Source organism: Leuresthes tenuis, unplaced genomic scaffold, assembly GCF_036924035.1.
Source record: "Leuresthes tenuis unplaced genomic scaffold, fLeuTen1.0.hap1 SCAF_20, whole genome shotgun sequence".
Taxonomy (NCBI): Eukaryota; Metazoa; Chordata; class Actinopteri; order Atheriniformes; family Atherinopsidae; genus Leuresthes; species Leuresthes tenuis.
In genome coordinates, this window is record NW_027325374.1 from 19,430,111 (window position 1) to 19,448,851 (window position 18,741).

General features: G+C 41.5%; 1 protein-coding gene across 10 annotated transcripts in view; it reads left to right on the forward strand.

Annotated features, from left to right (window-relative positions):
- cacna1g (calcium channel, voltage-dependent, T type, alpha 1G subunit) overlaps positions 1 to 18,741 on the forward strand; it is a 166,578-nt gene that overhangs the window by 30,707 nt on the left and 117,130 nt on the right. For all 10 annotated transcript variants that reach the window (XM_072374169.1, XM_072374170.1, XM_072374167.1 and 7 more), the window contains exon 3: positions 2,065 to 2,162. In XM_072374169.1, the coding sequence (XP_072230270.1) occupies positions 2,065 to 2,162 (98 nt within the window). The remainder of the gene's footprint in view (positions 1 to 2,064; positions 2,163 to 18,741) is intronic.

The following is an 18,741-nucleotide window of genomic DNA, read 5'->3' on the forward strand; positions in this document are numbered from 1 at the left end:
GCTCGGGCACAGAATTAGGGGTTTGTGGGCAAGGCTTTCAAAGTAAAATGATAAACAACTTGGAGGTGGGTGGAGTTGAATGGTCCAGCTCCACCTTTTTGCAAGTTGTAGTGAGAAGAAACTCTACACAATGTTTCTGATTCCATAGGCACTGTGGCACTTTGAAACAAGCCAGAATAGCTTGGTGCTTGGCTCCATTAATTATGAGACAAGTCGTGTCGATGTGCACAGAGTAGATGACTCGGAACAGGAAGTCAGACACGGAGAAGCATGGAGAATCATGTCTATTCTAAAACCACGACAGCTTGTAGGGGCTCCTGATTGTAAATCATAAGTAGTTCATTAAGCCACATGAGGGATGGAATGTAACAACTGCACAAAACAATTGCTAAAATTTTGTCATCTCACAATTATGAAGACAGGATTGTGAAACTACAACGTATGAGTCGTGTAGACATACATCTATATTCTACAATTTCTGGAGCGACTGGGCTGTTGAAATTTATAAAACCTTGAACCTACACTTCCCACAATGCAGCTTAAAAGTTGCCAAGTCCAAACCGTGATAACTTGAGAGTAATCCCCCTCCCCACCCACTTGACAAAGCTCCCTTAAAGTCATGAGAAATTAAACCAGTTCTAATTCTCTTTGACGTGATGTAGCTGGAGTGCTCCTTTAATGTAGTTTTTACCTCCAGTGTTACTCTATATGATGTCACCCATGACATTGTATTATGTTTTTTGCTGAAGTACCATTGTGAAATTCAATTTTATCTTCCCAGTGTCTTTTTTTTCAGTTAGTGAAAGCTAGTGGCAGTTGATTCCTTTTAACCTGAATGTTCACAGTCTCCATTACAGAATGTTACACAGCAGCTGATGTGATGTGCACGTTTGTTTACTGTTTACCCATTTACCTTCTCTCGATGGCCTGTAAACCATCGATCAGCTCTTTCTCTGCTTCTACATACTTGTGTGTGAGCGTGTGTTTAAGAGAGAGTGCGTCTTCTTGATTTAGCAGTGTTTCATTGTAATGAGCCCGATGTCTCATACTGGGACACCGTAATGTGTTAAAACAGAACACACAGTCATAGGTTCATTAAGGGAGTTTCTTGCACTCCAGGTGACACAAACACACTCACATCCACTCACACACATATACTGTCCAACATGTGTTGTGAATTTGTCAGACAGACAGACTTGGAGTCTGTGCGAGGAGGGAATTCCTTCATCTGCACGCTTCTTCTTGCTGCACATGTGCTCGGCAGCTGTGCCACACACACGCACACACACAAAAGCGGAGAGAGCCAGTGTGAAAAGGATGACGATAAACACTGATCGAGAAATAAGTAAACGTTTTCTCAGGCATCCTACAATCTCACTTGCTCAGTTCTGTCCTTCTGACCTCTAATCACAGCCGGAAAGAGCCTCTAAAGAGCCGTCGGAGAGCCTTAAGAGTGCGTTGGTCGTCTCAGGGTTATGAGGAGGCCTCATCTGACGCTGCTTTTTTGTGCGCAGTGGACGCCACGTACTCCGTTCAACAATGACCCATTCACCCGTTCTTGACGTCCCAAAGGGGAAGCGCATATGTTAGTCGCTCCTTTGAAGGTTGTGCGAGGATGCACGCAAATACATGCGTGTTTGTTGGGCACACAAACATTGCATGTATGCTGCGCTCCATGTGCAAGACTAAACAGGCGCTGCAGAGTGTGTGTGTGTGTGTGTTGTGTGTGAGTGTGTTTGTGGTGTTTTTCAAAGTTTCTGGTCTTGTAGTCCAATGAGTGTAGGAATGAAAGCAGATTATTTGGCAGAACACACTTCTCTAAAGCCACTAATGTAAATGTGGTGAGAAATATCAGAAGATTAATTACCACTTGCCCATTGAGAGTGGGGGAGCTTGTAATACATGCAACATATAATTGACTGCATAATATTGCCCTTTCATTTTCTGTGTTTTTTTAATTCCCCAGATGATGAAGAACAGTCAGCTGCAAGAGCTGCAGAAAGCACTTGGCTTGTAGCTGCTGTGTTTTCACATCTTCTTGTTCTTTTTATTCATATGTTTCAGAATGTTGGAGTACTCGCTCAACCTGCAGAACGTGAGTTTTTCAGCAGTGAGGACGGTTCGCGTGCTGAGACCACTGAGGGCCATCAACCGAGTGCCAAGTGAGTGCAGACTTACTGTACTCTCACTCTTCTCTGACTCTGGACCTCTGGAACATTCTGTCCTCCAATATCAATGCAATTTTGGCTTCAACTGCAGACAAATGCAGTTACAAGATAAGACACTGTATCAATTTTAGTCTGGCATTGTTTTCAGGTTATTGGAAGTCGAGATGTTGTTTTGTTAAGAAATAGATGATAAGCACAAGTTTGGAGTGTTTATATGGATAACCACATACTCCAGATTACCACTGCATTAGCTCAAAAGCATTCACAATCTAAAATCTGGAAGATTGTGTTTATCACAATCCAGGCCTTCTTCTTGATCTTCACAGGCAGGCTATAATGTAAATTCAGCATCGCTGGAGAGCAGCGTTTACACGCCAGTACTCTTTTCAGCTATACTGATCAATAACCATAGAACACTAAGTGTCCATAACACTTCAAAGACTGTCATAGAGCCAACACAGGTGCGCCAAAGTTGTGGGGGATGGAGCCTATCACAGCTGGGGTACAACCTAGACAGGTCACCAATAGATCACAGGGCCAACAAATAGACAAACGAGAGAAACAACCATGCAACCTAACACAAGCTGGGTTAAGTGGCGATATCAAATGAATCAAAGGTGTGTTTTTGGAGTACCCCAAAGAAAACCCATGTATGCACAGGGAAAACATAAACAAACTTCACAAATAAAGACCCAATCCGAGATTTAAAACAGGAAAACTTCTTGTTGTAAGGATAGATAGATCTAACCACCACATTACCATGTAGCACACATTCATCATTGTGCGAGTGAATTGTGACTTTGACACAGCGCCATACCAGTTCTTGAGGTGTGCCACACTCTCTACAGTCTTAACCCTAACCTGAACAGTAGGTGCTGCTTCTGAGAAAAGGACACCGCTACACCCAAGGGATAAATAGAAAAAGTCCTACAGGAAGTACATCTTGTTTAACCTTCTCTGTTTAACTTTTAAGGATTTATCCAAAAATTACAGTAATTGTGCCCTCTAAGGTTTTGATGGTCTTACTGATGTCTGTAGGAACTGAACAGTTTGCACACTCTTCATTGCAGCTCTTCCTGTTTTTCAAACATGCCACTTGGGCAGCATGCAACAGGCTACGCAAATCAGGAGGGGCACGAGCAGCCAAAGCATCAAAGTGCCCGGTGTGGGCAGGTGAATTAATGAGGCTGCATTCCAATTCGGCACCTGTACATGCTGGTTAGTTGTTGGATATGCACACAAGTAGAACTTTCTCTAAGTGGAATGCAGTCCTCATTAATACCTGTCGAGCTTTTTCCATGAAAAATTTTACAGTTCACCGTTTATGGCAGTCCAAACAATTTCATGCAATGTGCAACCCTAATGCTGGCAGGGATCGTAGACTATGCACCTTATTAAAGAAGGGAAACCGGAGGACTACATTGAATAAAACGTAGATATGAAGTCATTGCGCTATAGTTCAGTTTCTAGCACCCAACATGGTAGAAAATTCAAGAACCATCAATCCATCCATCCATCTATTATTTTATTATTATTATTATTATTATTATTATTATTATTATTATTATTATTATTATTATTATTATTATTATTATTATTATTATTATTTTGACATTTTGGGAAATCTATATATAATCTCTTTCAAACAAAGGTAGATGAAAAGATCCTTATGCTGAACTACTGGAGGCGATATGGCTGCTGGCTGTGATTTCATATTTGTGATTTGTTCCCATATCACCTGTATCAGGATCAATGTTCTCATCTACCTCAGTCTTTACCAAAATGTTAAAATTCCTTTTCCTTCATTTGTTTGTTTTTGTCTTTATATTTCCTGCGGTGTTTTAGTGGAATAAATGTTAGCACTGGAGTCATAGCAGGATAACAAAGTAAAAATCGACTGAAGTTTGACCCATCTGTTAGGGTTCCAATCCAATCGGCCTTATTTGTGGTACGGCTCATGTGTAAGGTGGCATAGGTTTCTCAAATCCAATTGGAATCCCTGCAGGCACATCGAATCAAAGAAAATCCTCTCTGCCCACATTGCTTCCTATTTAGGAAGAAACCTGCTTCAGTTTGTTTGCCATCCCACTCTTGTGCACTGGTAAATCAACATGTAGACAGGGGGCACATCTGTTTTGTCACTCTGGTCATAGACATCATGTACACCCTAAGTAATTCCTGATAAATCTTGAAAAAGCTCAGATCTGTGTTCTTAACCACTCAGTGCGCAGATGTCACTGGTATTAAAATTCAAAAAGCTTTTGGAAAACATTTAAGTATTTTGAATATTAATATCTTGCTTCTCATGATTAATTTGGCCTGGTCGTAGAAAACATTAACCTTATTTTATATTGGATTTCCTGCTCCCTGTGATGGCATTTTCTATCGCTGGTGATCGTACAGGTGGATTGAATATCAACCCAGCTGTGGAATGTAGGTCAGAAATGAGGCAATCCATACTTAGAATTCCTCCTCAACTGTGTCTATGTGTTTGGTTTTCCCCAGCTCAGTCTGATTTATATGAAATTTTCCAGCTCACCGGCTTTTATTAAAAGACTGTAGTTCATAGCAACACTCACATGTATGAACACACAAATCCCTCAGTCACTTGCCTCCTCTGTTCTCCCTCCTTTCTTTTCTAACACACTCATATTTTTCCAAACTTCTATATTCCTCTACCCTTTCCTCTCATCAGTCTCCATTATAGTTCAATCAGCCCAAACTGATTTTCCAGTGCACACTGATGTTTGAATAAATCAAACATTTCATGCCAACCCAGTGGTCCACTCATTCGTTCCTTGCCTTGATATCACCAGCTGCAATGCTTTCAGAATTTAAATACAGGTTATTATTTTGTCTTTAGCTTAGCGAGTGATGAGTAACGGAGCTATAATCCTTCAGTTAAAGTGTGCTTGTGTATGTGCGTACCTGCAGGTGTTTACACTGTGTAGACGCATGAATGGAACATAAACCCCCTACTCGTCTCTTCCATTCTGCTACATATTGTGTAATCACACCCTCTTGTCAGTCAAGGCCTTATAGGTGTTCACAATCACTCATTAGTCCAAACACACAAAAACAAACTCAGAAAGCACACAGTCATGCACACTGACTGGCTCATTAGGTGTCCAACTATCCCTCATCCCAATCGTAGGACTAATAGCAATATTAATGTGTGGATGAGTTGGTGTGGCTGTGGCCCTGTGGGGAAAATGTCAGTGGGTAGACTGGTGGCTCCTGTGCCTTTGTCTGTTCTCTGCCTGAGCAGCCTCATCAGATCCTGCAGAGAAGCTTGTAGTGTTCATCATGACTCTGGGTGGTAACTGATTTTTGGCGATGCAGGTGCTCCATTTTCTTTTTCTGTGGTCTTGTTTTTTTTCTAGTTCCTTTAAGCCAAGGTGGGGGTTGGGGTGGTGGTGGTGGTGGGCAGCTAAAATGGGAATAAAACACAACATACTTCAACCTGAACATGTGCTTGTTAGTATTAGGTAATTGACATCAAATTTTTTATCCATGCCTCATAATCACTGACTCATTCACAGCTGTGTACATAAACCCTCTCTGATTTGTTGCCGCTTATCAAATTTGTTCAGGTTCACTGACCGAGTCTATTCACAGTCATTTCACTGATTTGATTATGCCAACATTATTATATTATGCCACCACCACAAGCTCCTCCATGTAAGCTCAGTTCTTGGTTATATTTCTTGATAGGGACCGGAAAAAAAAAGTGCAGAGTCTTTTGTTCCTCTAGATCTAACCAAGGACTTCCTTGAATCAGTCAGTTCTTCGAGTGCTTCTGTCAGAGGTAGTGTTGTATTTAATACTGCTGGAAAGTTCAGAATCATTTTAACTATCATGCTATCTTGCTAATATATTAATATGTCTAATATATTCAAGATTCAAGGTAGTTATATTTGTCACATACACAATCATAAAGGGTACAATGTGCAGTGAAATTTTTCCTCGTCCTGCTACCAATGAAATAAGAATTAAAATTAAATATGAACAATATAAAAGGCCTATCACAGTAATCACACACAATTCAAAAATTGTCGCTGTGTCCAGTGTATAAAAAGAAAATGTATAAAGTATCTAAAATGAACAATATCAACAGACAGAAAGTGAAAGTGACATAGTCCAGTTTAACGCTCATTGTTGAGGAGACGGATGGCCTGGAGGAAGCAGCTTTTCCTCATCCTCTCAGTGATGGTTCTTAGGCTGCGGAACCGACCCCCTGAAGGCAGCAGGGAGATGAGTGAGTGTCTGGGGTAGAGGGGCTGCCTGAGGATCTTCTCAGCTCTTGACCTGCATCGTTTGACGTGTCCTGCAGGTTGGGTAGGGTTGCTCAGCTGAGCGGACTTCTTTCCTAAGGGCCGAGAGGTCCCGCTTTTTGAAGCTGCCCATCCATGTTGTGATGCTCCCACTCAAGATGCTCTCAGTAGTGCAGGTGTAAAAGTTCCTGAGCACACTGAGGGGGAGCCTCTGCAGCGTCTGAGGTGGAACAGACGCTGCATGGCCTTTTTAACAGTCTTGTTGACGTGCGGTGACCAGGACAGGAATTAATATCATTATATTGATATGAATATGTCACTGCCTTCCAAAAGGAATATCTTTATCCAGTTTTCTAAGGATTCTCTTGGAATTTCCCCAATACACTATTTTACCTGAAGTGAATACGATGCAGGTTTAAGAGTTGCATATTTATCATATGAATGCTAATAGCTCAAATTAATCAGGCAGCATTCAATGCTCAGGTGTAAAGTAGCTGAAGACTCTACAGGCTGTGCCAATTGACATATTAACAATAATTTCTTTAATGCAATGAGCACGCAAGCAACAGTGTGTGATACAGCTGCTGTCTCAAGGAAAACATATTTTATACTGCGGTCCAACTAGAGATCACAATTGCAGTAAACAGGCTGTCATGACTCATCATGATAAGTAGATCACCGCTCCAGAGGGGATCTATAGTTTACTTGAGTGAATTGGGAGCTGTCAGTTTAAAGCATCAGAAACCCAATGTGAGTAATCGCCCCTGCTTTCGGAGAACAGTACAAATAGATTATCATTCATATCTTGGACATTTTGCTGATATCAAGTGACACGGTAAAGAACCAGGGCTGATATGTCCCTGCTAATGATTCAGAAAGTGTTACAACTCATAGATGATGGATATTTTCTTTATTTGGTGGGTCATGTTGTGTGTCTACATGTTAGCAGCTGGTACTACTGTAAGTTTGTTGGCCCAAGGAGGCATCTTTACCCATTAATTTGCAGTTTTATCACTATACTGGAGAAACCTTGACTTATTTATGATAGTGGACAGTCCAAGATTGGTGGTTCAATCCGGACCACCTCGATCTGCTTAGGGGTTTGCAATACACTGAACCCATAGATGCTCCTAATGGCTGGTGAGCATGGCAGCTGTGTGTTTCTGAATGAGAAACACATTGGAAAGGGCTGTACTTAAACTAAATAAGGTTAAGTGCATGGCCCTTACAACCTTTAATGCTAAGCTATCTCAACCTGTGTCAGCAGATACATAAATGTTGGTGCTCACATCCATCACCTCTGTTATCAGAGGCCCCACATAGCTCTTTTCTAACCCCTTCTGACTCTATATTGTGATAGAAGGCTGGAGCTCATGAGCCGTCATACTATGGACAACCCCAGTGTTCCTGGGCCTGTGTGCACGTCCTGCACTTAGCTGATGATTGATGCGCTAACACGGCAATCCTGCCTTTGGAAGTGACAGATGACTCGTCCACCAGCTGCCAACAAAAACAAAAATCCCATGCCGTGTCACCATCACATCACGACACACAGTCTGCCACCTGACTGGCCATTATCCTTACAACCAGCATGGGCCTGCAGGGACCTTGTACCAGGCCTGTCAATGGCCACATGAAGGCCTACATGAAAACCTGTGACATGCCTCTGTGTGAGTCTTTATATTCAAAGGGAGCAGCTGTCAATAATACAGTTTATTCCCCTGGGTGAAAGGGAGAATCCTCCTTTGTGAGAGGAAATAATCACCCATTTGCCATACTGCTCATTGCACAGTTTGAGAATGTATTATAATAGAATGTACTAGAACTAAAACAGGCAGAAGAGCTCCAACTTTGGGTTTTCTAATAGATAATTAAAACTGCATACTTTAACATTTATAATATATTGTCAGCAAAGAAACTCCTATATTTATATATAGTAGCTGTGGAATAAATAAGTGAAGAGCTGCTTTAATTGGTTTTAGTTTCACTCCGCAGGGCACTGAGACCTAGACTGCTAACTTTTGAATGTTAAAATGTCGTTTTTCTGTCTTGTCTTTGTCAGAGTAAAGGTGCCTTGTTATACACAGAGAAGCAACGTGTTTTTTTAAATGATCCTCAAGCTGAAATTTTCAGTTTTTAATTCATTATCCAGCAGACCATAGTTTTGGAATAGAGAAGGAGCTTAGGATGATCATTGCTCTTCCACTAAAGTTCTGTTTTTTTCCTGGAGACCTTACCGGCCAATTGAAGTTGTAATTAATTGTTTGTTTGCTGACTTATGTTTCGTATATATTCTCCCTCCATAGTTATAAACGCTCTGAAGGCCAAGAGCAACAGCTGGAACTGAAGAGGAATTCCTCTGCTTTTACACATAAAGGTCATTATTGTTGACATGGGGAATGCAAATTGGCAGAAAATGGTTGTAGCTGCAAAGGAGCATCTGATTTTGTCAAAGAGTATGGACTGGGGGTGGTGTTTGTTTGACTATACAGCGAAAATGCTCCCTTACAAGAACAGCAGTTACAAAAGTAGAGAAGAACAGCGGCCATGTAAACCAACAAACACCAGTATCAACCAGCAGGTTCTGGTTGCATTATGAGGACATTAGGATGCAGGATTTTAGATTAATGATCACACACACACACACACACAGTGGCATGCAAAAGGTTGGGCATACCTGGTCAACATTTCTGCAGGATGAAAATAAAATTCTTTGGTGATGGTTGAACCTGAGAAGCTTGTTGGTGTCTACACCTAAGGGTGTATGAGTGAGTATGAAAACAACTAAATGTACTGGAGTGGTGTCACATCACCTGACATTTGCTGTGTTTCTTGTCTTTTACTCGCTTACCTGGTCACAGTGACAGAAATTTCATCCAAACTTTTACAGGATACTATATTTAAGTACACACATATTTTAGGCTCATTAGGACTGAATCAGGACTGAGCCGATGCTCTATATCTGTCCATGTTACTTGTTGTGACCCAGCACTGCAGAAAGATGTTTTCCTGTCAACATTTTCTGTCGGAGCAACTGGTGTGTCACTTACCGCCGCAGAAGGATCAGTGGAGTTATACTGCTGTAGATCAGTTCCCTGTGTGTCGGAAATTGACGAAAGAGGGAACCCTATTCTTCCCCATGCTTTGAAAATTGTGGCCCTTAACCAGGCTGGAAATGAGAATATCTTGTCCCCCAAGTCTAGACGCTGGTGGAAGAAGTAAAGCCAGTGGTTGGGTGTCTCACTTTAACGTTGCTGTGATTGCTGTGAAATCAGCTAACAATATCCAGTGAGTGACTGACTCACTCAACACAGGCAGCACAAAACAGGAGCAGGTACTTGCCGAAAAGCACATTATATAAGAATGCCTGGAAAAAGATCTAGCTGTCAGATCTATAGCCAAAGCTTCATTTATTGCATTACCTCTTCAAATGAGGCAATAATTCATATGTAACTGATTGAAGAAGCTAAAGTACACTGCATTAGGGTGACAGACAAAGGTGGTGGGGAGGAACAACAGACATTAAAATATTAAAATCCTTGCCACACTTGATGATTCTTCAAGAAATATTTTGATGGTATGAGCGAGCCAGGTTAGGATGAGGTTATGTTGACTGATTGTCTGGAGGCAGCAGTCAAAAGGTGATTATCACAAGACCCAAACACACACTCCTCTGAGCTAACGAGACTGAGCCTGTAATAGCCCGAGCATGCCCACTGATTGTTCAGCCACTACGTGTGCCCTTTCCCAGAGCCTTATCAAACGGGCACACACATACAGGCAGCACTCACACCCTCTCCACACTCTCTCATTTGCTCACACACCTGCAGATTCTACCCATGCGTCAATAATACCTAGTGTTTCATCCTGTTCTCCACGCTTTATTTGGCATAGTGTTTGAGCTGAGCCTGGCTCATACATACTCTCTTGTGCTTCAATCCAGATAAGCCCTAAAGGCAACAGAAACACAACATCATCATCAAGCTCACAGCTCCCTGCATGCGCATGCCCTCCTCCTCCTGTGGTGCATTGTTTGCTGAGCTGCAGTACTGTAATTAAAGAGCTCACAAGAACACCCCGCCTTGTATTTTTCTCTAAGCCTTTAGGAGGAGGCACAGGGTTTTATAGCAAGGCCTAAGTCACCCCTTGACTTCTGCTGTTTTATAGAGATATAAAGACAAGAGGGAGAGCCTGGAGGAGTCGGGGGACGGGTTTGATCCAGGGGCTCCTTGTTAAGTGAGGGGAGCTGAAGAAATAACACACTGATAAGGTTAGAAGTTGTTTGCCAGGAGATGAAAGCAAAGAATGTTTCAGAGCAATCCTCACTCTTTGCTGTCAATCTGTTTTGCTGCTAAAAACAAAAGCTGGTTATCTGAGTCTTGGTATGTCGAGAACACATCGAGCAGCTGTCGGGATGCAATCCATATTTTGTTGCTCAAAAGACGACAGCGTGTTTTACTTGAATTTTCTGTTAAGATGTCTTTCTGAGGTTTTGAGATGCTCTACTTTCTTACGGCTTGAGATTCCATTGGAATATTTTCAGATGAGGACAGGCAAGTAGCTATTTCAAACCAGCTGTGATTTGTTGAAAGGATTTGAGTTAAGTTTATGGACAGTGTGGCACTGAACACATAGGAATCTAAAGAGGTGGAAGAAAAGTCTATCAGAACCAGTTTTCTTTCAATTCAGCACCTCATTTGTCATTACATGCTCAGAGGTTCAAATTTCTGTCTAAGGAAAATTAAAATATGTTAGTCACATCTTGCAACAAACAGTGTTAAACATAACAGAGTCCATTTACATCAACACACGGGATCATTTCAATACTGTGTATGGTAAAACACTGAGTTTTTTTACCACAGAGATAATGTCCTCAGGTGAAGAAAAAATCCTATTTTCTCGAAGTAATTACACGTACACATGTTTAAGTAAAGCAATTAAATCGTCACAAGGTACCAGACTGAATTCTTTATAACACCAACTGTTCAATGACCTCTTACATGCATATTATTTTTTTTGGTTTGCTTTTGTAGCTGCTGCCATTCATATCTGTTATTTATGTCTAACACAAACACAGTGTGTTTGTATGACATGGTTTATATGTTATTTACAACATATAAACCTTCTTAACATGCTGTTCTGGCAATTATCTTTAACAGATCTTAATTTTCTCTCTGATTAATCATTTTACATGTTATTATTAGGGAAATCACAGCAAAGTCAGTGTTTTTAACTTAATGTGGATTGTGATTTTGTCAGATGGCATCAGGTTGTAAAATCAGGATTTTAGCAATGAAGGGCAACAACTTGGAGACTGTCTTGTAACTCAATTTCATTCTTATTCTGTCTAGAGAAACAACTATTATTGGAATGTGCCAGTATGTGAACACAGAGAGTAGGAGAGAGGGAAACTTATCGAAAGGGCTAGAAAACAACTAGCTTAGTTTTTGTTGCACTGCAGCGCAAAGGAGAGCATGAAAACTGTACGGTAAGTGACACCCTGTTCTTCCTTGTTTTTTGTCTTCTTCCAAATACATATTAAAGTTTTCACAGTTTGGTTCGTCCCATAGCACAACAGTTTCAACATAGCTGTAGCCTTTGGACACAGTCAAAGCCAATTGGTGCGGTTAGCCAAACCAGCTGCGAAATTAGCTAATAGAGATTACTGTTGTTGTGATATTGTCAAAAATAGGAGCCATCCATTGGGTTTTCTTGGGTCCTTAAGAAACTGTGATGACATGAGAGAGATTGTTTAGATGCCCTAACCCTAACCCTAATGAGAGACTTCCACTGCTTTAACTACCCCCAGATAACCATTACAGCCACTAGACAATGACAAAAAGTGTAGTTTTACATTGTAGAATATGACAATTTTTTGCAGCCTAGACTGGTTTGTTTTTGGTAGCATGTCAGGTAACATGGTAAACCACCAACATTTCACAGTAATATGAACAACTACAATGTTAACAAAGGGAAGGTTTTATCGGGAAATTTATCGTACAAACAGGAACACAAAATTGCATGGTTAGGAATAAAGGCAGGGATTATATGTCTTTTGGCCATTTAGCTGAAATCACACCAAGGGTTTGCTGATGGACGAGGTTAGAGGTGGCTCTGAATGTGTTAACAGAAAATGATCAGTCAGATTCATTTCCTAAAAATGACAGTGAAATCAAAATTTGGTGGATGGCAAATAAGGCCCCACATTTAACTATATTTGTGTTTAGTGAATATAGTTCTGTAAACAATGGCCAATGCAAAAACAGATGCACCAACTTTCCATCACTTGTCATTCCTTGCTTATCCAGAGGCTCATTTCCATTTCGGTACTGTTTAGTCATCTCCGTCCAGAGCTGCTGAGGTGGAGCTAGTTACCATCCACTCTGAGCAAATAAGATGAGACGCAGGTGTACACTCGCCTGAGACTCAGAAAGCCCATTAGTTCACAGTACACAGATTACAAAGCTGGCTGAGTCGGAGCTCGACCTGGACAGGAGAGCAAAGGAAGCAGACCTAATCTGCCTGCTAACAGATGGCTCCCCAATCACACACGGCAACCTGCCTGCCAGCCATGTTGGAATGGAGTGGTCGCCCACGGGGAGGTTGGAGAGGGTGCGCAGGCAAAGGAGGAGATGATTGTTATTGAATATGAAATGTCGATCACTTGGAATGAGCAGGTTGGGAAAGGTTCAGAGGATGGATTCTCTAATCTGCTCGATGAACAGAGGCTCTTTGTATGAGATATTCCTGTCTGCTTGTGTCACTGAATAAAAAAGTTCACCCCATGTATGGCATTCATCCAGATGATGATTTGTTTGATGCTTTCATTCTTTTCACCCTCAAAATAACAATCAATCTTGAAAATCTCATTCTGCCACCACTAATATTTTCTTCCTCTATACCTTTAGTCAAATGGCTTCCTAACTGTCATCACTCCTCTCTCCTCAAGAACCAAAGGTAGAATCGAATAGAATAGAATAGTCACTTCATTGTCATTTAGAGCATACCTTGGTTAGTACACATTGGGAACGGAATTTCGAACTGGTACAATATAGTAATTATAAATACTAGAGACGTCTGGGTTTCTCTGCTCAAGCTGCTGCCCCCGCGACCCGACCCCCGGATAAGCGGCAGATGATGGATGGATGGATAAATATACATGTGAGTATCCCGACTTTGGGGATCATTTTAATTTTTGTAAAGTTGAAGATATGAGATTAGTTTCAAGCTCAGAAATAACCCTTCTAAATGTCAGTATGTAACTGGTTACTGAACAGGCTCTGATAAAGTTTTATCTGACATACATGTAAGTCTGCGATTATTCACACCGCGTCGGTCATTGCGAAAGCAAATTATGACGTCAAGACAGCACCGTAACTGTTTACATCAGCGCTTCTGGTGTGCCGGACTCACTGCAGTTTTCTTACTAAACGTTAAGTCTCACCACTGACAAGGATAACTTTAGAAGAAGTCATACAGCAAGTACACTTTCCATAAACAAATATAACTACAAAGTTTCCCTTTTAAGCCATTTTGATGTTTCTGTAATGTTTACAATAGTTATACCCTTCAAAACTGTCTTGGGTTTTGATGGGTTGTACAGATGCCTGAATAGATGTACCGGCTTGCCCACTGACTGATTGAGACGACACCATCTGGAGCATCAGCTATATTTTTACACCAATTTCGGCATGTGCCATTATTTGCTATTTTGAGACTGGTGAGCATAAACCAAGCATAAGGAGGAAGGAGGGGGATGGATTGAGTAGCTAAACTGGGCATTTGTGGGACATGCGATTGGGACCCACATACATGTATTCCATCAGTTACACAGCAACGCTTTACTAAAACGCTTTTATCATTTCCTAGTTAGGCTAAAGTTAGAAAAAGATCATGGTTAGGACTAAAAATTATTGTTTTTACTGACTAATAGTGCTGAAAATATGTAGAAGGGGGCAGTCAACAGAAAAGCAGAACTGAAAATAGGAAATCTTCTTGAAGCTGATTGAAGAACAGATTCATACCTGGGTGTAAAAATGTATGGTTCCATATTTTCAACAGTATGATTTGCAAATATCACAGGAAAGGCTTTTGCTGCACTTAAAAAAAAACCAAAAAAACAGTGTGATTTGACAAATGATCACTTTGTTTGATTCAAAACAGAGAAATGAAACAGTCGTTACAGGGCTCTTTGTCTTCCATTTCATTCATTTGTGTTCATAAGGTTTGCAGTCGTAGACCCATTTCTGTTTGAATTCTTTAACTGTTATAATGAATCCTTCTACCTTTTGGCACACATTTCACCCCACATTCACTTATAACCATACAGGAATTAAAATATTTGGTGTTAAAAAGTTTACAACAAAGCCTGTCTCGGGACATTCTTTCTGTATTTCTTAACTGCAGCTTTATAATATTTCACATTATTAATATGTGGTTTCTGGTACAGCTCATTCATGTATATACTATGCTGTCAGTCCCTAAAAGTCTACTTATACAATAATTTAGTTTGTTCATGCTCAAATGAGGCCGAACTTTTCTTCTAGTTCTCATTGGCAAATGGAAATATAGTTAGTCAATTCAATGTTGTAAAAAGCAATAGGTCATATGGAGGACTGTTGCATTTGCATTATAACTGTGGTACTTCTCATGATTGTAGGCATCAGAGGTGCACCTGCTTAAGTATTAAAATCTCATGGTGCAGATGTATCTCTGTTGAAGCCAGTCACTATGTGGACGTTAATCCCTGCTGCTGTCACTAACTCAGGAGCAGCTTAGCCGCATCTTCCCGGCTCAGCACATTACACTAAGAGGGCAATGGCGTGGAGGAGGCAGAGGGGTAGACTTGTAGCCGTAAGAGCGTAGCAGCCTCCACACCTCTGTGAAAGCAGCTGAGTGTATGGGAACGCGCTTTGTGAGTACAGAGCAGTTATGTTAAATGCATGTCCAACCAAAGGGCAGCAAGTCACTACAAGCAGTGACTCATGCTTTCTTTAAGTGACCCCCTACACTGGATTGCTTTTCTTGAATCATGGCAGGATGTTTTTCTTGCTGCACAGCATTAAGTCCTTTTTCACAGGGCGATGATGGGAGCTTCAGCCAGACATCTACTTCACGCCTCTCACCTTGTTCTGTAATTGTATATTTTTGTTAAGCTGGTATTACAGCCAGTGCATAATGTGACAGCTATTACACAAACTGAAAGAACTTGAAAACAGTTATTTCACCACCGTCTTGGATGTCATTCAAGAGTTGATGTTTTCACTGTCGTTCCCACTCCATCTAGCTGGGTTTCACATCTCTCGGCTCTTTTCCTTTGAGAGGACGAATGCTGTGAAAGACACGATCCAAACATGCACATTCGCCTGGAAACGCTTCAGGCCCTCACTCATTCTCCTGTCCTTCAGCGGCTTCTCTCCTCCTTTCGTCTCCCCCACTGTCACCACCTTATTTATTCTTCGGATCTGAAAAAGTCTGCAAACTCATCCTTATTTTTCTGTCAAAACAAACAAGTTCTCTCTCACAGTGTGCTCACACATCTAAAAAAAGTTTTAGGATAGAACTCAGCAGAAGCATAAAATCTCCTGATGCAGCTCACTGTGCCGCCCCCAGATTGCACAGTGTACGTGAAAAGGGATGAAATGTGGCTGGAATTTAAACATGTCCTGAAAATGCACGCGTATCATTCAAATCGACAGCTTCAAACCAAAGAAGATTTCAGTTAATGCCACTGAAATATAAAGTCTTTAGTGTATCTTCTGTTCGGAATCAGCCATCTGTCCATTTTCTATCACTTACCTGAGAGCGGGTTGTGGGGGTAGTGGTCTGAACAGAGAGCCACAGGCGTCCCTGTCCCCATTTCCTCCACCCCTTCTGGAGTGAGACCGAGGCATTCCCAAGCCATCTGAAAGACAAATCTTTCCAGTAAATCCCCGGTCTGCCTCGAAGCCGGTCGAACATGCCCGAGATACTTCACTATGAAGACACAGAAGACATCCTGGGGTTAATTGTTTGAGTACAATACATTCAGTTTCTTATTGTATATTGGGACTTATTGTATTGTATTGTTTCCCTCTTATTGTATAGTATATCTTACTGATTGAAATTCTGATAGATTCTTTGCTTTGTTTGCAGCCTGGCAAATAAGAAAAGAAGTTGAATGTTTCAAAAGAACATAAATCTTAATTGTAATCTTCATTATAAATTAAATTAAAAAGTAAGTTTAGTTTTTGTATTAATAGGAAACCTTCTCACCTAAATCTTCAGCCATTTATGTCGCTATTTAAGATGAGGCACAATGTATTCCTGTGGGCAGGTCTAACTCGTTAGACATACGAGACATTCACAGTTCAGGTAGGGGATTCTAGAACCTATATAGTGGTCTTCCATGTTTTTTTTTCAGGACCTGTTTGTAGGTACACTCTGGAACTGAACATTTATTTTCTACGGATCTATTGATTCCAATCTGGAACTGAGTTTCGATTCCCAGTGCTAGTGCTGACCAGATGGGTGAATGGCCTCAACTGGGGCCTGCTGTTATGGTAAATGGACTTGTACTTGTATAGTGCTTTTCTAGTCAAACTGACCACTCAAAGCGCTTCATGCCACATTCACCCACTCACACACACTCATACAGCACGTCTTAGGATACACATAACTACGTGCTTTCTAATCACTCACACACATTCATAGTAGGCAACATGGGGTTCAGTGTCTTCAACATGCTGTGTCGACATGAAGCCAGAGTCGAACCACCGACCTTCCGACTTGCGACTGCTCTTCCTCCTGAGCTACAGCCGCTGCTGTTGGGACTCTACTCTGAGTACCTCCACGCTGACTGAGCTCCTAACCCTAAGTGAGCCCAGACACGCCCTGGATGAAGCTCCTCGGGTTGCTTCTGTTTGCAATCTCATTTTCTTGGTCATTCTCCTCAGCTCATGATCATAGATGGGAGCTAAAGGTAGATCAACTGGTAGACTGACCGCTTTTACTTTCAGCCCAGCTCTCTCTCTTCACTACAACAGACCGGCACAGTGTCCACATCACTGCAACTGCAGTGACATCACAGTAGTTGGCATCTTCAGTCCCTTTGGTGTTGTTTTGGCCGGGCATGCACCTCCAGGCTTTTGTAACCTGGTACGTTTGAGTTGCTTGTTTGAAAAGCTCAAAGAGCTGCAGGGAAGAGTGTATGAGCAAGTCAGTCTCTACAGGTGTCTGTATGGCCATCAAAACCCAGAAGGGTGCATCTATTATAAATGTTACAATAACATCAAAAACTGCTGTAAAGCGAATTGGAGAAATTGAAACTTTACTTATGTTAGTGTTTGCAGATTGTATCTGTGGATAGCCATTTTCCCAACAGCTACTGTTGAAGACTGAAATGAGACCAGCGTGCATGAAGCTTTGGTGTAAACTCTAAGAAGCAAGACAAACACCACCATTGCTAACGCCATTGACTCAGCGGTCTTGTCTCTCTGGCTGTCGGCCCAGGAGATGAGCTCTGCTGGTGCTCTGACAGTAACTGACCTGGCCTCTCGAATTACCCAGAAAACCCCTGATCAGAAAAATGATCCTCATTATTGACGCCTGGCTCACCAGGCTACAGCAGTCAGGGAAGGAGAGAAGGGCAGACGGAGACACCGAGTTAGAAAGGGATACAGAGATCACACAGCAGCAAAAAAGACTAAACTGGACAGGTTTAGTCGAGATGGATAGACAGACAGTAGAATCTGAGCCGCGATAGCAGAGGGACTGTGTAGGCGGTAGGAAGTGTGTGTGTTGTCAGAAACTTGAGGGAACATTGTCCAGAGCAGACAGAATCAGAGATGTACTGTATGAGTGTTGAAAAAGCAGATCCTTTACTGTGACTTTAATTCAGAGCAAACTGTAGATGTCCTGCTGACACTCGCATATGCTGCTAACAAATCTCTGAACTTCCGTTTGACTCAGGACTCCTGTGTCATCTCCAAATGTATTTTTAACCTTTACTCATGCAAGGAAGGCTGTTGCTAAGCACGACAACTCACTGCACTGACATATTTCTAGTTTTTGCCCTTCAGAGCCTTGATCATAGCTTTGTAGTGGAGCGCTGAGATTTAAAACATGGAAGATGATTTGTTAGTCTTGCTCTGGTGGACTATGCCAGTTCTGAGCGGGATGCCACTGTTGATTTTCCATTTTTGCCTTTGTCACCTTACCTTTCGCTCTGCAAAGAAATTTCAATTCACTCAGGAACAGCAGTCTATTCACAACTACTTCTCATCACCATGAAGTATTTGTTAACATGTGCGATTAATACC